The sequence below is a fragment of the Danio rerio genome, chromosome 11 (genome assembly GCF_052040795.2).
Source record: "Danio rerio strain M-AB ecotype USA chromosome 11, GRCz13ab, whole genome shotgun sequence".
Classification (NCBI taxonomy): Eukaryota; Metazoa; Chordata; class Actinopteri; order Cypriniformes; family Danionidae; genus Danio; species Danio rerio.
Window position 1 is genome coordinate 7,527,970 of NC_141031.1, and position 20,162 is coordinate 7,548,131.

Genomic DNA, 20,162 nt, shown 5'->3' on the forward strand with positions numbered 1-20,162 from the left:
TTTAGATACGTCTCACGCAATCCGATTTTCAGATAGGTCGCGCACAAACCCGCTCTTCAAATATGTCGCGCAGCAACCACCATAACCTTTCCCCCCTCAAACTCCCGCAACCTCATGCAAATCATCTATATTTATTAATTTTGTTATTGGCTTAGTCCCTTTATTAATCCAGGGTCGCCACAGTGGAATGAAACGCCAACTTATCCAGCACGTTTTTACACAGCGGATGCCCTTCCAGCCGCAACCCATCTCTGGGAAACATCCACAAACACACACACACACATTATGGACAATTTAGCCTATACGCAATTCACCTGTACCGCGGATGTCTTTAGACTGTGGGGGAAACCAGAGCACCCAGAGGAAACCCACGTGAATGCAGGGAGAATATGCAAACTCCACACAGAAACGCCAACTGAGCCGAGGTTCGAGCCACAGCCCAGCAACCTACTTGCTGTGAGGCGACAGCACTACATACTGCGCCACTGCATTGCCCAAATCATCTATATCTCACCCGGAAATTACTATTCCAAAGTTTGGATGTGAATAGCTGGGGAAGATCTGTGAAAGTTTAAGTCAGGTCTGGGTTTTTAAAATGTTGGCAGCATTACATACAATATTCTTAGCTGTTTGTGGCGTTAAAGGGTTATTCATTTCCAGAACTAAAATTTCCTGATAATGCAGTCGTCCAAGATGTTCTTTCTTTTTTCAGTCAAAAATAACTAGCATAATCTAATTTTCGAGGTTCACATTATCTTGGATTCAGTCTGTTGACAGAGCAGTTTTCTTACACAAAGGACAAACTGTACTGAACAGGGCCTGCTTCTACTGTTACTCATGTAGATCATTAAAAAACTATGCTCTTACATCATCTGTGTCCTGTCCAAATTACTACTGTCCCATACCAATAACTCCAATCATATTGAAGTTCTTTGTGAGGTTAGTCATGCACAATATCAGGACAAGCCTCCCCAACACACTTGAACTATGGACAATGCAACTTCCTCCACCCTCCACCTGGCTCTTACCCAACTAGAAAATTATGACTCTTATGTTAGAATGCAGGCGACAATGTGGCTCAGTGGTTAGCACTGTCACCTCACAGCAAAAAAGGTCGCTGGTTCGAGCCCAGGCTGGGCCAGTTGGCATTTCAGTATGGAGTTTGTATGTTCTAGCCATGTTTGTGTGGGTTTCCTCTGGGTGCTCCAGTTGCCCGCACAAGTCCAATAAAACGACATAAACCCCTTAAAAGTGCATTATGTGACACAGCAGTGGCAGTTTTTGCGAACCTTTAGGAAATTAAGTGCAAAGGTGGTTGGATAAGCTCTCAACCAATCAGATTCAAGAACCAGAAGGAACGGTTTTAAAAATCATCATTCGTATGAGCACATCTTTAAATAATGATTAATATTAAGCAAATGCACAAGAAGGGGATGATGCATTAAATATATTGCTTAAAAAATTAAATAATAAAAATGCTAATATAAAACAAATAAAGTTTTATACAGTGGGTGTGGAAAGTATTCAGACCCCTTTTAATTTTTCACTCTTTTTGCTAAAATAATTTAAGTATTTTTTTTCCTCATTAATGTACACACATTATACCATACTGACAGAAAAACACAGAATTGTTGACAATTTTGCAAATTTATAAAAAAAATTTTAAACTAAAATATCACGTTTTTAAGTATTCAGACCATTTGCTGTGACACTAATTTATTTAACTCAGGTGCTGTTAATTTCCTCTGATCATTCTTGAAATGGTTCCACACCTTCATCTGAGTTCAGCTGCATTAGATTATATGGATTGAACTTGATTAGGAAAGCCACACACCTCTCTAAATAAGAGATAGCTCACAATGCATGTCAGAGCAACTAAGAATTATGAGGTCAAAGGAACTGCCTGAAGAGCTTAGAGACAGAATATCGGCAAGGTTACAAAAACATTCCTGCTGATATTAGGGTTACTGAGAGCACAGTGGCCTTCATAATCCTTAAATGGAAGATGTTTGGGAAGAACCCATCCTAGAGCTGGCCATCCGGCCAAACTGAGCTATCGGGGGAGAAGAGCCTTGGTTAGAGAGGTAAAGAAAAACCAAAGATCAGTGTGGCTGAGCTCCAGAGATGCAGTAGGGAAATGGGAAAAAGTTGTAGAAAGTCAACCATCACTGCAGCCCTCCACTAGTCAGGGCTTTATGACTTTATAAAGCCTCTCTTCAGTGCAAGACACAGAAAAGCCAATGGAGTTTGCCAAAATGGTGAAATATGATTCTCTGGTCTGATAAGACTAAGATAGATCTGTTTGGCCTTAATTCTAAGCGGTAGCTGTGGAGAAAGCCAGGTACTGCCCATCACCTGTCAAATACAGCCCCAACAGTGAAGCATGATGTTGGCAGCATCATGCTGTGGGGGTGTTCTTCAGCTGCAGGGACCAGACGACTGGTTACAATCAAGGGAATGATGAATGCAGCCAAGTACAGGGATATCCCGGATGAAAAACTTCTTTAGAGTGCTCAGGACCTGAGACTGGGCCGAAGGTTTACCTTTTTAACAAGACAATGACCCTAAGCACACAACTAAAATAATGAAGGAGTGGCTTCAAAACAACTCTGTGACTGTTTTTGAATGGCCCAGCCAGAGCCATGACTTAAACCCAATTGAGCATCTCTGGAGAGACCTAAAAATAGCTGTCCACCAACGTTGACCATCCAACCTGGCAGAACTGGAGAGGATCTGCAAGTAGGAATGGCAGAGGATCCCCAAATCAAGGTGTGAAAATTTTGTTGCCCCTTTCCCAAAAAGACTCACAGCTGTGTTAGATCAAAAGGGTGCTTCTACTAAGTACTAAGCGAAGAGTCCAAATACTTGGGACCATGTGGTATGTCAATTTGTCTTTTTTTAATAATCTGCAAAAATGCCAACAATTTTGTGTTTTTCTGTCAATATAGGGTGCTGTGTGTACATTAATAAGGATAAAAATGAACTTAAATGATTTTAGCAAATGGCTGCAATAATTTAACAGAGTTAAAATGTCATGAAGATCTGAATACTTTCCGTACCCACTGTAAATGTATGTATTTATATGTGATTGTTCTTGTGCACCCTCTCACACCATTCCTGAAATATTGATGACACTACCTAAAACACTCTGTTCATCTTGATTGTTATATGACAAAAGTCATGGAAAAACCTTCAGAGCAGCTGCTTCCTGAGTTAGAGCTGTTCTCAGCAAGGTGAGAGGAAAAACATCTAAGAGAGACGTGACTTAATTTTAGTCACAAGATATCCAGTTATTGCAGAGTGTGCAAGCAGTTGACCTATTCCACACATAAGACCTTTAAAACATGAACAATGTTTTGTCTTGCAGTCAGGCAGAGTGCTAAAAGCAACAAGGGTAAGTTTATAATTTTTCATATCATTACTCTTATACACATGATGATCAAATTCTTACACCTTATTATGATAGTCCGTCTTATACATTTTTTGTATTATTTTAACTGTCAACAATTTTAACTGTTTTTCTTTGAGTTTTAGTGTTAGTATCAGCAATCATTTAGAATAAGCAGATGTGTAATTGCCTTATTAATTCAAAGTCTGCTATCTTTTTAGCCAAATAAGGCAAGGCAAGGCAAGGCAAGTTTATTTATATAGCACATTTCATACACAATGGCAATTCAAAGTGCTTTACATAAACAAGAATAAAAGAAACAAGTAAAATAAAAATAAAAACAAATAATAAAAATGCATAAAAACAAAACAAAACATAAAAACAGGTAAAATGTGATATGAAAGAATGAAGAAGAAGAGAAAAACATGATAGTGCAATCTGTCGGACGCAGCACAGTGCTCATTCAGTCAAGGCACAGCTAAACAGATGTGTTTTCAGTCTTGATTTGAATGTGCCTAATGTTGGAGCACATCTGATCATTTCTGGAAGCTGATTCCAGCAGCGAGGGGCATAGTGGCTAAAAGCCGATTCACCCTGCTTTGACTGAACTCTTGGAACTTCTAGTTTATATGATCCTAAAGATCTGAGTGATCTGTTAGGTTTGTATTGAGTGAGCATATCTGTGATGTATTTAGGTCCTAGGCCATTTAGTGATTTATAGACCAGTAATAATACTTTAAAATCTATTCTGAATGTAACTGGCAGCCAGTGTAAAGACCTGAGGACAGGTGTGATGTGCTCTGATTTTCTGGTTCTGGTCAGAATCCTGGCCGCAGCGTTCTGGATGAGCTGCAACTGTCTGACTGTCTTTTTAGGAAGACCAGTGAGGAGACCGTTACAGTAATCCACCCTGCTGCTGATAAAAGCATGAACAAGTTTCTCTAAATCTTCACTAGAAACAAAGCATCTGATTCTTGCTATGTTTTTGAGATGATAGTATGCTGATTTACTGACTGCTTTGACATGACTGTTGAAACTCAGATCTGACTCCAGAGTCACACCAAGATTCTTGACCTTATTTTTTGTCGTTTGACCTTTAGTGCCAAGGTACGCATTTACCTTGAGAACCTCATCTTTGTTTCCAAACACAATCATTTCAGTTTTCTCTTTGTTTAACTGAAGAAAGTTTTGGCACATCCAATTGCTCATTTCATCAATGCATTGGCAGAGGGTGTCAATGGGGCTGTAGTCATTAGGCAGTAAGGCTAGGTAGATCTGAGTGTCATCAGCATAGCTGTGGTAGGAGATTTGGTTCTTTCTCATTATTTGGCTTAGAGGGAGCATGTAAAGGTTGAACAGGAGAGGTGCCAGAATCGAGCCTTGTGGGACTCCACACGTCATGGGTGTCCACCTCGACCTATGGTCACCTATACTGACATGGTAACCTCTACCTTCTAGGTAAGATCTAAACCATTTGAGGACCGTGCCAGACAGCCCAACCCAGTTTTCCAGCCTATCCAGAAGTATGCTGTGATCGACAGTGTCAAATGCAGCACTGAGATCCAACAATACCAGCACTGTTACTTTACCTGAATCTGTATTTAGGCGTATATCATTGATTATCTTTATAAGAGCGCTCTCTGTACTGTGATGTGCTCTGAACCCAGATTGAAAATTGTCTAAACACCCCCTGAAATTTAAGAACTTGTTGACCTGATTAAAAACAACTTTTTCAATGATTTTGCCAATGAAAGGGAGATTTGAGATTGGCCTGTAATTGCTCAATAGGGTGTTATCCAGGTTGCTCTTCTTCAAGAGGGGTTTAACAACTGCAGTTTTAAGTGAGGTTGGAAAAATCCCTGATAGAAGTGAAGCATTTACCACTTTTAGAAGATCCATTTCTAAACAGGTAAACACCGTTTTGAAGAATGATGTGGGGAGCGTGTCAAGACTGCAGGTTGATGTTTTCATAACTTGCACAATCTCTTCTAAAATTTTGCTGTTAATTGCCATGAAATCAGACATAATGTCTGATTTTTTAAGTTGTGGTTGAGCTTGTTTGATATCGACACAACTTGGCTGATTGGATGAGCTGATTGCCTTTCTGATATTATTAATCTTATCAGTGAAGAAATGAGCAAACTCATTACATTTGCTTTCAGAGAGGTGCTCACTTGGAATCTGACTGGGGGGGTTTGTGAGTCTCTCTATCGTTGCAAATAGTGTACGAGCATTATTTAAGTTGCTGTTTATAAGGCTTGAAAAGAAAGTCTGTCTAGCAGTGTTTAGTTCCATATTAAAGGCATGAAGACTGTCTTTATAGATGTTATAATGGACTACTAGTTTCGTCTTTCTCCACATACGCTCAGCTTTTCTGCACTGCCTTTTCATCATTTGTACTCTAGGTGACCTTGTCCAAGATCCCTTTAACCTGCCAGTCATCTTCTTGACTTTAACAGGAGCGATGTCATTTATGACATTCTCAATTTTAGAATTGAACAAATCAAGGAGAGAATCAACAGAATCTGCAGATATACTTGGTGCTAGCGATATGGCCTTCATAAACTGCTCACTAGTGTTTTCATTTATGCATCTCTTTCTGACAGAGACAGATCTGTCTTTAATAGCTGGAGTGATCAATATATCAAAAAAGATACAGAAATGATCAGATAGTGCCACATCCTTAACAACAGTTGATGAAATGTGTAAACCCTTAGTTATAAGTAGATCAAGGGTGTGTCCACGATTGTGTGTGGGTCCTTGAACATGCTGAGTCAGATCAAAAGTGTTAAAAACAGTCATCAGTTCTTTTACAGCATTGATTTCTGGATTATCAATGTGAATATTAAAATCCCCAGCAATACTAAAATAATCATATTCAGATGTTACTATTGATAACAGCTCTGTAAAATCCTCAATAAAAGCTGGAGAATATTTTGGAGGTCTGTAGATAATGATCAGTAAGATGCGTGGAGCACCTTTTAGTGCTATACTCAGATATTCAAAAGACAGATAGTCACCAAATGACACTTGTTTACATTCATACACATCTTTAAACAGGGCAGCGATGCCTCCACCTCTTCTATTAGCTCTGCAAACACTCAAAAAGTCAAAGTTTAAAGGAGCTGCTTCATTCAGAACTGCTGCGCTACAACTGTCATCCAGCCAAGTTTCATTTAAAAGCATAAAATCAAGGCAATTTGTGTTGATAAAATCATTGACTAAAAGAGACTTATTGTTGAGTGATCTGATGTTTAAAAGCGCTAACTTAACAGTTTTAGCTGTTTTTTCTATAGTAGTCTCAGATCTACATTTAATAGACACCAGATTTGAATGATTTGCTAAACGGCCTGATGAAGTCTTTGGTTTTCTGTCACTTAACACAACACATATCTGCTTAGAGAAAGCTACAGACACACTGGGTTCCTGCTTGTTCTGAAAACATTTGATAAAGACACTGTTATCTAAGCAGGTCCCCGACACACATCACAGAGAGCTCTTGTGTTCACCAGCTGAAGATGGGGCGTTGTTGTTTGGGCCCTGGCGGTGTGATCGGAGGGCTCTTCCAGGTGGGCTCATAGGTGGTAGTGGAGCAGGCCGCTTTTTGGTTGGTAACTAGGGGCTTGCGGCAATGGAGTGTGAAAGTTTAGTTCCAGCATACACCAGTTCCTCCATCTTTTTTGAAAAACCCAAGAGTGGTGAACATTGTGACAATGAGAACGTGTCCGGTGACAGAGGCTGTGCATCTGGAGATTCTGTCTGCAGAAATATGTTTTCCTGAGGATCATTTTTGAGCGACGAGACTTGATGCTGTTCTGATGCGTCACAGTTTGCCTGTGTTGAGCAGAGGGCAACTGATAGTGTCTCTATCAACATTGGGTGTTTTGGCTGCGTGGCATTATCACTGTCCTTGGGTGATTCGTCAGCCACAAGTCCACTCAGGAGCTGATTTGAAGTCCTGTGGTCATCCGGACATTTGCTAGGTGTGTGTTTGCAATTCAGTTCAGTGGCATACACAGCTGATGGATGATTGAGGGAGAAAAGAATATTGTCCTTTAGCACCTTTGCACCAAGTTTGTTTGGATGAAGGCCGTCTGATGTAAACAGCTGTCTTTGGTTCCAGAAGAGATTGAAGTTGTCGATAAAATTCAGTCCTTTCTTGTTACATGTTTTCTGTAGCCATACATTTAGACCAAGAAGCCGTGAAAACATATTTGTCCCTCTTGCAGGGAGTGGTCCACTTATGAACGGCTGAACCTTCAATCTTTCAGCTGTTTCCAAGAGCTCACAGAAATCTTTCTTGAGCAGTTCTGACTGTTCCTTCCGAATATCATTCTTCCCCACATGGATGATAATCCGTTTTGCCGTCTTGTGCTTTTTCAGAATTTCCTCAAGCTCTTTGTTTACATCAGAAACTGTTGCATGAGGAAAGCAGTATGTCATTGTAGATCTGCTCCTGAAATTCTTGATTATTGAATCTCCTACGACTAGTGTTCTTATCTCAGGTGCGATCGGAGCAGAATGTCGCTGTCTAGTCGGCCTTGAGCCTCTGTTCCATGCAGAATTAGTTGCTGAATCATGCGATCTCTGTCTGACTACATTTGGGGATTCTTCACCCATATTACTCAAAACTTCATATCTGTTCTGAAGCTGTATTTGAGTCCGAGCTGTATTTGGGGTAGAAGACGCTAATGCGGCAGCGTATGATCTGACCCCTCGAGTACCCTTTGGTCTCGCACCTTGTTTATGCCAATGCTCATTTTCAACAGTTCTTTTCTGTTTTTCTGTGCTCAAAACAGTAGCAGGAACAGATTTATGGGACTCACCGGCTGTGTGCTGAGAGAATCCACAATGAAGCTGAAGTTCTGGTCGGATCGCAAGCAACTTCGTTTCAAGAACTGCAATCTTTTGTAGAAGTTTGTGGCAGTTTGTACAGCAGTGAGAATCTGAATTAATCCGATCCAGAGGCATTTTCACAGCCTTGTCTTCCCGTCTCCGGAATGTAAGCAGCTGATAGCTGGTAGCGGGAGGATTGTTTAGACGGTAATTCCTTTCTTGTTAGTATAGCTATATTCCAGAAAGTTTGTAGAATCGATGCTGATCTTCAAGCCGTGTTGTTTGAGCACTGTGCTGATAGGCTCAAGTTAAAATTAGGGTATAAGATATAAAAGCAAGAGTGCGAAGAGCGGAGCAGTGGGCAAAGACGTCCGAACAGTAGCAAAGCAGGAAGTTCATTCCTGTAATAAGGACCAATCACTTGTTACTTATAACAGCTAATGGGGCTCAATAAGATATTAATACTGTTATTTAAATAATATAATATAATATAATATTTAAAAATCATAATATAGTAATAATAATATTGTATGTACATGTGTGTCAAAACACACACACACACACACACACACACACAACAATTTGAATAAATGTTGGTATTATTATTACACCTAATTCTTTTAAGAACTTTTATTTAAATTAAAAGTTTATTTGTATAGCGCTTTTCAGAATAATTAGCATTCCAAAGCAGCTTTACAAAATGTGCACATTATTACAATACAGTCAGAATCAAAAGAGTTAAGTGTGTATAATACATTTTCAATTAAGTGTTCTGATCATTATGTTAAGTTTATTATATTAAGAACAATTTATGTATTGCGTACTATTGTGTCTTTATTGAAAAGGTCTTTATGAAAACCAAAACCTTTATATATATATGTGTGTGTATATATATATATATATATATATATATATATATATATATATATATATATATATATATATATATATATATAAATGAAGAATAAAGGCAGAATTATTAGCCCCCCTTTTAAGTTTTTTTTTTTGCTTTTTAAATATTGCCAAAATGGTGTTCAACAGAGCAATGAAATTTTCACAGTCTGATAATATTTTTTCTTCTGGAGGAAGTCTGATTTGTTTTATTTCTGCTAAAATAAAAGCAGTTTAAAAAAAATTTTAGGTCAAAATTATTAGCTCCTTTAAGCAATTTTTTTCGATAGTCTACGGAACAAACTATTGTTATACAATAACTTCCCTAAATACCCTAACCTGCTTAGTTAACCAAATTAACCTAGTTAAGCCATTTGTGAAAATGTCCTTTTTCTGTTAAACATAATTTTAGGAAATATTTGAATAAGTAAAAAAAATTGAAAGGGAGCTAATAATTCTGAGTTCAACTATATTTATATATATATAACACACAAATACAGGGCTTTACATTAACACCCACCAAATGACACCTCCACTAGCCACTTTGGCTGGTTGGAAATCATTTATAAATTGTAGTTTTCTTAAAAGCAGGGTTCGACAAAAAGCATGGCCCAATATTCGTGCAAATCTGATCTTAGAATGGAGAAGCAGCACGACTGACAAAAATTTATTTGTTTGCGCGAGCAAAACAGCAAAAAAAAGGTAAATACCGAAGGAGAGGATGATCACTCGCGTGCACAGGTGATGTGATGCGCGCGACTGTTAAAAAGCGTGAATCCCGTGCCTAGAGGTAGCACAACTGGTTCGATCTGTTCCCTTTGAAATAGACTGGACAAAGAGCAATAATTGTGCACCCACAGTCCTGCTGCTTTCAAGAGCTCAAGATAAATAAAAAAAAAACACATATTCCCTTGTAAGCAGCAGAGGTCACTGCTTTCATTTTAATTATTCTTTGAACAGATTAACAGGCATATATTAAACGTGTACATGTGATCATCCTTTCATCATCACACACGGTATGTTTCACCTGCTTTCTTTTGCTTAGTTATTTTTGTTAATATGGTTTAATTACATTTTTTACAATAACATTACTTTAATGGGAGATTACTCCCCGTTTATCTGTAGTTAACTGCTGATCTGGGACTTTTAGCCAGGACAGATTACTGTACATATTTTAGATACATGACAATACTTCTTTTTTTAAATTTTATGGGGTTTTTTTAAGAAAGGTTTTGGTAAATTAAAAAGTTCTCCCATAAAGCTTTATTTTCTTTGTTTTGACACATTAAAACATTGTGGCTAAGAAATACTTATTTGGTGTGGTCAGAGATAAATTTGGTAAATTCTTAATTTTGAGGCCTGAAAAGTCCTGTGAAATAAAAACTAATTGCATTGCGACAACCCATTTGCTCATGCACATTGAGCAAGCTAATACAAAACACACACAAGTTAAATGAATGAGGAGGCATGTTGTGGACATAACACAACATCTAAATCAAGTCATCTTAGCATGTCTAAGTCAAATTTATGCAGATAAATATATTTCCCAACAAAAAAGTGTGGCTAGTGAAAATGGCTAGTGGCTAGTAATGTTGAAAATCTACTAGCCACAGTGGCTGGTGATCAAAAAAGTTAATGTCAAGCCCTGTATATATATATATATATATATATATATATATATATATATATATATATATATATATATATATATATATATATATATATATATATATATACACACACACACACATTAAGATAGACTTTTAATAAGAGTATTATCTTAATCATATTAAAATCGGAGTATTGGTGTCTTATTTGAATGTACTCAGAACGACTCTGGTGAAGTCGCGAGCTGTCAAAGACAGGGCATTACTCTGCCTTTCAGCATGAGCCCATCAAGTTAAGCGTGTTTCCTCATTAAACGCAACGAAAGCGTATGCTTCGCGTTGTTGTGTCAGAATCCTTGTGAAATACAGTAATACTTTAGGACGCTTAGTTTAAGCAAATTTGATGAACGTGATCATGCGTGGTGAATCTGAGGGGAGTCGCTCCAGTATGGAAGGCCGTTGGGGCCAAAACGTCTGCAGCGTGTTGTGCGTGTGTGTCTGTGTGTGTCTGTGTCAGGCGTGGAGTGAGCGACGTATCTGAGTGGGGGCGAGAGGGGTGTGCAATGTATTTAACGACCGGTTTGCAAGAAATTATCATTCATTTGCGGGCATTTGGGAGTCTCTGTGCACTTGCGGGATACTCCTAGTCTTAGCAATTGGATGAATGTAAAGGAGGATTAAGCAAAATTGTTTCTACTCTATAACTAATGTTCTCAACTCGCAGCAATAAAACTTTACAATGAGTGCAACAGTTTGTATTCTATAGTTTATTATAATAATTTTTCATTTTCCATGTCTGCAATTCCTGTATCTTGGCATTTTTTTGCAGTCCACTTAGAATCCAACATGAAAATCAATGTTTTCTTTATTGGCATTGATTGTTTAAAAATTTAAATGTCATTAACATGCCTGTGTTTTAATTTCTTTAATAAACATGGCTGTCAAGCCAGGATCTTGATGGTTTATTGTGGGTATGTTGTTTACATGAAGAAATTTGTGTTACACAAAAATTCAAAAATTAAACAAAAATTCTATTAAACAATTATATTTTGAATTTAAATATTTTTTGTCTTGCGTTTACATTAATTTTACATTTAAATAGCCAAAATTACAGGTTGCAGTATTTTAAATGCGATTAATCGCATATAATATATATATATATATATATATATATATATATATAGAGAGAGAGAGAGAGAGAGAGAGAGAGAGAGAGAGAGAGAGACAGAGAGAGGGAAAGAGTGCAACGATGCAGTTTATTTATAAGGATAGTGCCTATTTTAAATATTTATAACTCATATTCAGCGCGTTGTGGCCAGGTTGCCACACTGAGCAGAGCAAAGATGTTTGATGTTCCAAGTGGCGACAGAGAGCGCATAATAAGTCCTTAAGGCAGCAAAACAGTACTTTTTCAGCGTACGTTTCAATCTACAGCTGAACAAATCATTACAGAACAGGTAAGTGACATTCTAACTCGATCTCTCGCTTTTGGATTTTGTAGTTCTGTATTTATACCATAGTAATCTGGTAGTGTTTGCTTTGCTTTGGCTTTTTCAGGGTTAATTATTGTGATCTCCCCATTGCAACAGAGAAATACTCTGGGAAATCTCTGTAGACTGATGGCATTTTATGCCGTTCAGGCGTATTATCTTAAAATGTGTGCAAAATCACCTATTTGTCATCATTTTAGACATTATGCAAGAGAATTATTCAAATACTAGCTCTTAAGAGACGTTTGTGAAGTAGCAACGGTTTCTGCTGTTCTGACCATCAGCTGCAGATGTGTATGAATGGTGGAAAAAAGCAGTTCCTCATACAAAAGGGTTTTTGAGACTCTCTGTGTTTGATTTTCTTTTTATATACACGATTATGCTGTTGAACTGTTGTATAAACACAATATTACATGAGTAACAGTACAATATGGCTGTATATCGTCACTGTTAGGGGGGCACAATGGCACTCAGCCAGCAGCCTCGAGCCAACGCACGCCTCCCACCACTGCCGATATTCAACCATATCGAACTGCTACCCGTGTGATATTGAAAAAATGTACAGGATCATATACAGGAATAATATACAAGAAAAAATAAGCATGTTTTATATATATGTTCACACCTCTTTGGGAGGTCATAATGTACTATGCCAAACCATATTTAGTCAGAAGTTAATATTTGAAGTAAATAATGTAACTCACTCTTTCCAGTGTGCTGTTAACTGTCTCTTTAGTACATTTGTGGTCCTGATGGCAGTGTATCTTTGAGTTTTCTGACAAACAGACAAAGAAACAGATAAACACATATACTGCACATTTATGGAATAAGTCAAAATGTACAAAAACACATGGGAGAAAATGAATTTATATAAAATTCAGAATACATTTTATAACTTGAGTTACATCTTCAGAGCATTTTCTATTTACTGTTCTTACCTATGCAGTCTGTCCCATGGTTGGGCATGAACCAGGGCCCTGCTGGCGATGTATAACCTCTCAAACATGAGCAGATGAATGAGCCAATATTGTTGTGGCATTTTGAATTGGGTCCACATTTTCTGTCCTCCTCACACTCATTTATATCTGCAATTCAACAAATAGCCAAGTTCATCTTCACTATATAGAGTCTGTTGTGGAATCTTCTTGGCATTTATTCATTTTATGTGTACCGAGTAGCCATGCATACCGTTGCAGGAGGTCCCATCATTAGTTTGAAATTGCTCTGTTCCATTCGAAATGAATCCAGATAAACAGTTACAGTAGTAACCGCCAACATAGTTGGTGCAGTTGGCATGTAAGCCACAAATTTCAGGTACAGTCTCACATTCATTGTCATCTGTGAAGGGTCAGATAATCAGATAAGCATTAGTTGTATATGCATCTTATAATCAAAAACATTTGACTTGCGTGTGTCACTTTCAGTAAGAAAAGGACAAATAATATAGGAAACTGTACATTAACATAAATTATTTCCTGAAAATCTTGTATAATTTAAATACTTCGCAATTTGAAGTATGAAACAATTGTTTCAATCATGAAAGTTACTGCTATACCATTACTCTGTACAGTATATATATATATATATATATATATATATATATATATATATATATATATATATAGCTATAACAAACTGTCTGTATAAACACACATACACACACACACATAGACACACAGCCCCACACTCATTCACGCACATACACAAACACAGACAGCACCAAACAAATAAACAAACACACACACAAACACACACACACTCAAACGTGCGCGCTTGCTCGGAAGCTCGGGAGCGATATTGTGAGACCGCCCACTCCTGTTAAAATTACACCAGAGTTACCGACCACTCCCGCGATTTATTCGGAAATTCATGAAATCTAGTCGGTTTCCGCGACAATGCACTGGTACAGCCGCGGGAATGCAGACCTATATCCAGAAGTATCGTTGTAACAGCCTAGAGGAAAATAGAGGGGAGGAAAAGTAATGCCAGCAGCCGAGAGGAAAAGTCACGCCAGCAGCCGAGGAAAAGTCACGCCAGCAGGTGAAATGGGGCTTCTGTTGTAAGTGTCAGGGAAAAACTGTCCAGAAAACACACAGTCACACACACAGTGAAATTGTGCACAGCTTCTGCGTTGGCTCCTGGAGTGTTGTAAATACCCGCATTCACCTCCCTCGCGACAGAGCACATATGAGATAAATGACGTCAATATATAATAACCGGTTATGATTATTACTGAACCGATACCGAATTGTACGCGTCTGCATTGCGGTGCACCACAGAAACGAATAATTTTGACACCCCTAATATATATATATATATATATATATATATATATATATATATATATATATATATATATATATATATATATATAATATATATATATATTCACAGTTGAAGTCAGAATTATTAGCCCGCCTTTGATTTTTTTTTTCTTCTGGAGAAAGTCTTATTTGTTTTATTTTTTATAAACCGTTTAAAGGGCAAAATTATTAGCCCCTTTAAGCTATTTTTTTTCGATAGTCTACAGAGCAAACCATGTTTAACACACTTTAATGTTTCAGATCATGTTTAACATAGCAAGAACTGTATTTCCTGTAATATTCTGTATTTTCTTACAATATTTTATATTTCTTTTATTTTGGCAAGAATAAACAGAGTTAAAAAAAAAAAAACATTTTAAGGTCAATTTTATGAGCCCCCTTAAGCAATATATTTTTTCGATTGCCTACAGAACAGTGGCGTAGCGGACGAGCCCGCAGGGCACGCATCGCGGGGGGGCCCCGCGTGATTAGGGGGCCCCGTGTCGTCACGATTTTCAATAATTGAAAATCCGGTAACCGCAATAATCAAACCCTTGGGAACAACTGTGGTCGGAAAAAGTTCAAAGTTCACAGGTCTGTGTTTTCTGAACTCCTCCCAAGCGGTGGATTACTTCATGCTGATTGCTTGCCGCCGAACCGCATCATTATTACCATAAAGTTTACTTAATTTCAACTCTCCTCGACGTCCACACAGGAGAAGACGCGACATGCTGTTCCTCGCCACCAGTTCACATTGAAAATGATCGACTTCCGGCTACTTTGACGCTCTCGCCGCTTTCGGTTTGTGATCGCTCATCAGTTTGTGAAGGCTTCCCCGCGTTGTCGATCCACCCCCCCCCCCCCCCCCCCCCCCTGCAGGGGGCCCCCGCATTTTGCGCTACGCCACTGCTACAGAACAAACCATCATTATACAATGACTTGACTAATTAACCTAGTTAACCCTTTAAATGTCACATAACACAACATATAACATAAATAAGTTGTTGAAACCCCATGTTAAAACATAACTTAATTCTGGTTTATCACACCTTAGTTCAATTACTCTAGCCACGACCAGGCTTGATTAATAATCATCTGTTTACATTGCAATCAAGAAATCACTTAAATTTGACTTGCCTCACAAAGTAGACCAAAGATCTAGAAGATCTAGACATCATGCCGAGATCCAAAGAAATTTAAAAACAAATGAGAAAGAAATTAATTGAGACCTACCAGTCTGGAAAAAGTTATAAAGCCATTTCTAAAGCTTTTGAGACTGCAGTGAACAACAGTGAGAGCCATTATCTTCAAGTGACAAAAACATGAAACATTGGAGAAGCTTCTCAGAAGTGGTTGGCCGAACAAAATTACCCCAAGAGCGGAATGACACCTCATCAACAACAATGTCCACTGAACTGCAGGTCTCACTTGCCTCAGTTAATGTGAGTGTTCATGACTCCACCACAAGAAAGTGATCGGGCTAAAATTGTTTGCAAGGCAGAGTTACAAAGAAGAAACCACTGCTGAGAAAAAATATAAAGGCTCTTCTCAATGTTGCCAGAAAACATCTTGATGATCCCCAAGACTTTTGTAAATAACTCTGTGGACTCACAAGACAAAAGTGTAACTTTTCGGAAAGGGTGTGTCCTATTATGTGTGGCATCAAAGTAACATCGCATTTCATAATAAGGACATAACATCATACCAATAGTAAAATGTGGTGGTGGTTGTGTGACGGTCAGGGGCTGCTTTGCTGCTTCAGGACCTGGAAGACTGGCTGTGATAAATGGAACCAAGAATTACGCTGAGTACCAAAAAATCCTGTTTGAAAAATGTCTTGCCACCTGTTAGTGACCTCAAGCTAAAGAGAACTTGGGTTTTGCAAGCACAATAAAAAGTCCACTTCTGAATGGCTGAAGAAAAAACAAAATGAAGACTTTGGAGCTGTCTAGTCAAGTCCTGACCTGAATGCAATAGAGATGCTGTATTATGACTCTAAAAAGGTGGTTAATGCTTGGAAACCCTCAAATGTGGCTAAACTACAACAATTCTGCAAAGGTAAGTGGGTCAAAATTCCTCCATTGTAAGAGACACATTACAAGTTATTGAAAACACTTGATTGCAGTTGTTGCTACTAACCGTGGCCCAACCATTTCTTAGGTTTAGGGGCAAACTGATTTTCCATACCTGACTGTGTAGTTTGTATTTAGTTTTTCCAGTAATTACAAAAACCTTCATTTCGAAACTGCACAGTGCATTTACTTGTGCTATAGTTGACAAATATTTATTTTGTTTGATGATCTGAGACATTAAAGATGAACAAACATGCAAAAAACATCTTTTTTAATTGTAAATCTTCCCTTTTTCAATATTTTTCTATATCATGCAAACAGCTTAAAGTTGACCAGCATTCATTTTCTGTATATTTCTTGTATTGTAAATATTTTTGCATTTTAAATTTGAAAACTTTAACATTTTGTTGCGTGATAATCATGATGTGTTGTGTGGTTGTTAAGCACTTAAAGGTTGCTTCAATATTTTTAACAACTAGATAAATATGATACAATTTGGGGCACTGACTAACATTAACATGTGTTCGAGCCTAACAGAGAAACAATGTAACCTTCAGAAAGACCACTGAAACACTCCTAGCTAAATATCAACGCTTCTATGAAACATCCCCACAACTCACACAAAAGTCTAAATGAATGAAAAATGTCAGTAATAAAATAAGTTCTACGATACTGAATCATTTAAGATAGTTGTGCATTTTGCTTTTAGATTAAGTCATGGTTTTGAAAATCAGTCAGCGGTTAAGTTTATTATATTTCATGTTTATGTAAGTATAACTAACCACTGTACTCATAGAGGGAATTTTCAGTTAGAAGTAGTGTTTTGTTGATTAAATGTAATAAAATATATGCCAAACCTCTACAATCGCTGATTCCATTACCAGTGTACCCTGTTCTGCATTTACAGATGTCATCGCAGTCGGCATTTGGGTGACAAGACTGGCAAATGTCAAGAAATCTGCATGGATCCAGCAAACTTGAAAACCAAGCTTTAAAATATAGCACATAATAGTAATACAATTAGTTTTGTAGATGGATTACAGCATTTAAGAAAATAGTTCATCCAAAATTGAAATTATACTTACTATTAAGTCAAGCTCATGGTTCCAAACATTTAAGCGTTTCTTTCTGTTGAAGATCATTTGAAGAAAGCTGAAAACCTGTAGGTTTACCATTGTCTTCCATAATAGGAAAAACTAATTACAGTGATCAAAGGTAACAGGTTTTCATCTTTCCTCAAAATATCTTATTTTATTGTGTTCAACAGAAGAAAAAAAGTTTAAACCATTTTGGAACAAGGGTGAGAAAAAAATTACAGAATTTACAATTTTGAGTGAACTATACCTGTATATATTAAAATACATGGTAAATATACAAGGGGCTGGCTTTTTTCCTTGGTCTCCATAAAACATCCTACATAAAATGGTTGTTTTAACTAGAAAACTTTTGAAAAGACATTTCATAAAGGTACAACAAGCAACTAATATCAGTTAGTAATGATCTACAATTGTTTATAATGGTTTCACTGTTGAAAAAAGCTATTGAAGCTATTGAATAACCTATATATATATATATATATATATATATATATATATATATATATATATATATATATATATATATATATATATATATTGTTTTCACAAGCTCTTTTCAAGTCGATGCAGTCAACAGCAGGTCTGTTTTGACAGCTCACGCTATATAGTGTGGCAACATGCTTCACCACAGACCCCGAAAATAGAAAAAAATAAATAAATAAAAAATAAACCTATTTAATAAGTTAAACATACGAAAATCTGATCTCTGCCATGTGGATACAAAAAATGAAATATATATTTTTTCCCTATTTAAACTTTGTTTATTGCAATTTCTCCTGCTCTAAGTTTTTCCAACATAAATTAATTTAATACAATTGTAAAGCATATCTGCACAATAAACATAAACAAAGAATTCATTCAATGGATTATTACTCAGTTTATGTAAATTACAGAAGGTGTACCTACCAGCGAAAAGCAGGAGTTTCATTGGAGAACTGTGTAAAAACTCCATTTTAGAGGTGAAGCTGGAATGTCTTTAAGCAGCAAGCGAATATCTGTGTGACGCACGATACTTCCTTTATGTCAGCTTCCTGTTTCTCTAATCCTGACCCTTCCTGTCCGGCTCAATCAACTCACAAAAACTCATCTTCACACACAAAACGCTACTGCATGTATAAAATCAAACCACTTAAGCATTAGTGAAACACAATAGTGTAAATCATTTCCCTTGTGAAATATGATCCATGAGTTTGTGCAAATCCTGAAGATTCATGTCATGATTTTAAAATATTTTGCTTCAATGAAAGCTATAAAAAATTATATTCAACACATTTGCCTAATAATTATATACTCTAAAAATAATTTAGTTTTCTAATTTTAGTGTTGAACTTTCATAATTTACCGTATATATTCTTTCTGGCTGAAAAAGCTAGATTTGTTTACTACCACGGTCTTGATAATATACTGTATCAGATTCATATGATGTCATTGAACTGTTATTGTTTATATTACTGGGTTAAAAAAATAACTACTTGCAGCCACTATAGACGTTTCCATCAACAGAGTCTAGGTATCAAAGTTGGGTGGAGGTATTTTTAACCACAGACCTCTTTGTTCCAGACGTCTGCAAGAAATGTGTGTTTTGAAGATAAGAAACAGAACCACTGAGGACTGACTGGACCAGCTTCACACTTGGCAAAACTGAAGGGAAAAAAAAGAACTGAACAGAAACTCTGACCTTTGTTTTTCAGTACTGTTTGTGTTCGTGTCTTGGATGCCAGCAGTTTTCGAAACAAATAAAAGAAAAAAAAAATCCACACAGAATGTCAAACCACATGGCTTATGTAAATAAATGAATTTATAGATTTTTTCTTGATATATGCTTCATATTAGAGCCATGTTTTAGTATCAAAATTGTATATTTCAGATCATCAAACTAATTTAGTCAAAGATAACACAACACCATGCAGTTCAACACGTTTAAACATTCAAACAATCCCAGATTTTGCTCATGGATATTTTTTTGAAAAGGCATTTCTCTACAATAAGTAAATGAAATGAATAGTAACATGAACAGTTTTCTCACAGGGTTCTAGGTTTGAGTGTAACTTTGATCCCAGTGTGACCCGTGACAGCAAGATGGAGGAGGGTGCGGCTTTTCCTTCTGCCTTCAAACAATAAGACTGGACCTTCTGACCGCCAGTCTTCCGCTCTGCACTGAGATGGTGTTTACTGTGAGCGTTGAATAAGTTGTCATACAGATGATGTTGACTGCCCCCTTGTGGGTAATAATACTGTGTGAGGAAGCTGATACAGGGCTAAAAACTTTAAAGCTTTTCCAGACCTTGGTCTGTAGTAAAGACAATAGGTCTACTATAACAATAGCTCTACATTTATACACACAAACACACATAAGTTTTGTTGGCTCTTCGTTTAAACTACTGAAAAAAGTGTTGCATGCAGAACTGTTACAAACAATTTATTTGTGTTGAATTTAAACAAACAAATTAAATTGAATAATGTTCAATTTAATTTGTT

At 37.1% G+C, this 20,162-nt stretch overlaps 1 protein-coding gene across 9 annotated transcripts in view; it reads right to left on the reverse strand.

The window, feature by feature from the left end:
* Positions 1-19,846, reverse strand: part of adgrl4 (adhesion G protein-coupled receptor L4) — a 34,372-nt gene extending 14,526 nt beyond the window's left edge. Inside the window, exons 1-8 of one of the 9 annotated variants that reach the window (XM_087272119.1) lie at positions 19,711-19,846; positions 19,363-19,393; positions 19,161-19,248; positions 18,591-18,679; positions 17,445-17,576; positions 13,401-13,550; positions 13,151-13,297; positions 12,917-12,987 (exon numbers count right to left, since the gene is read on the reverse strand). In XM_087272119.1, coding sequence (XP_087128245.1) covers positions 12,917-12,987; positions 13,151-13,297; positions 13,401-13,550; positions 17,445-17,576; positions 18,591-18,636 — 546 coding nt within the window. In that variant the 5' untranslated portion in view covers positions 18,637-18,679; positions 19,161-19,248; positions 19,363-19,393; positions 19,711-19,846. 9 annotated transcript variants of the gene reach the window in all.
* Positions 19,847-20,162: the final 316 nt, after the last annotated feature.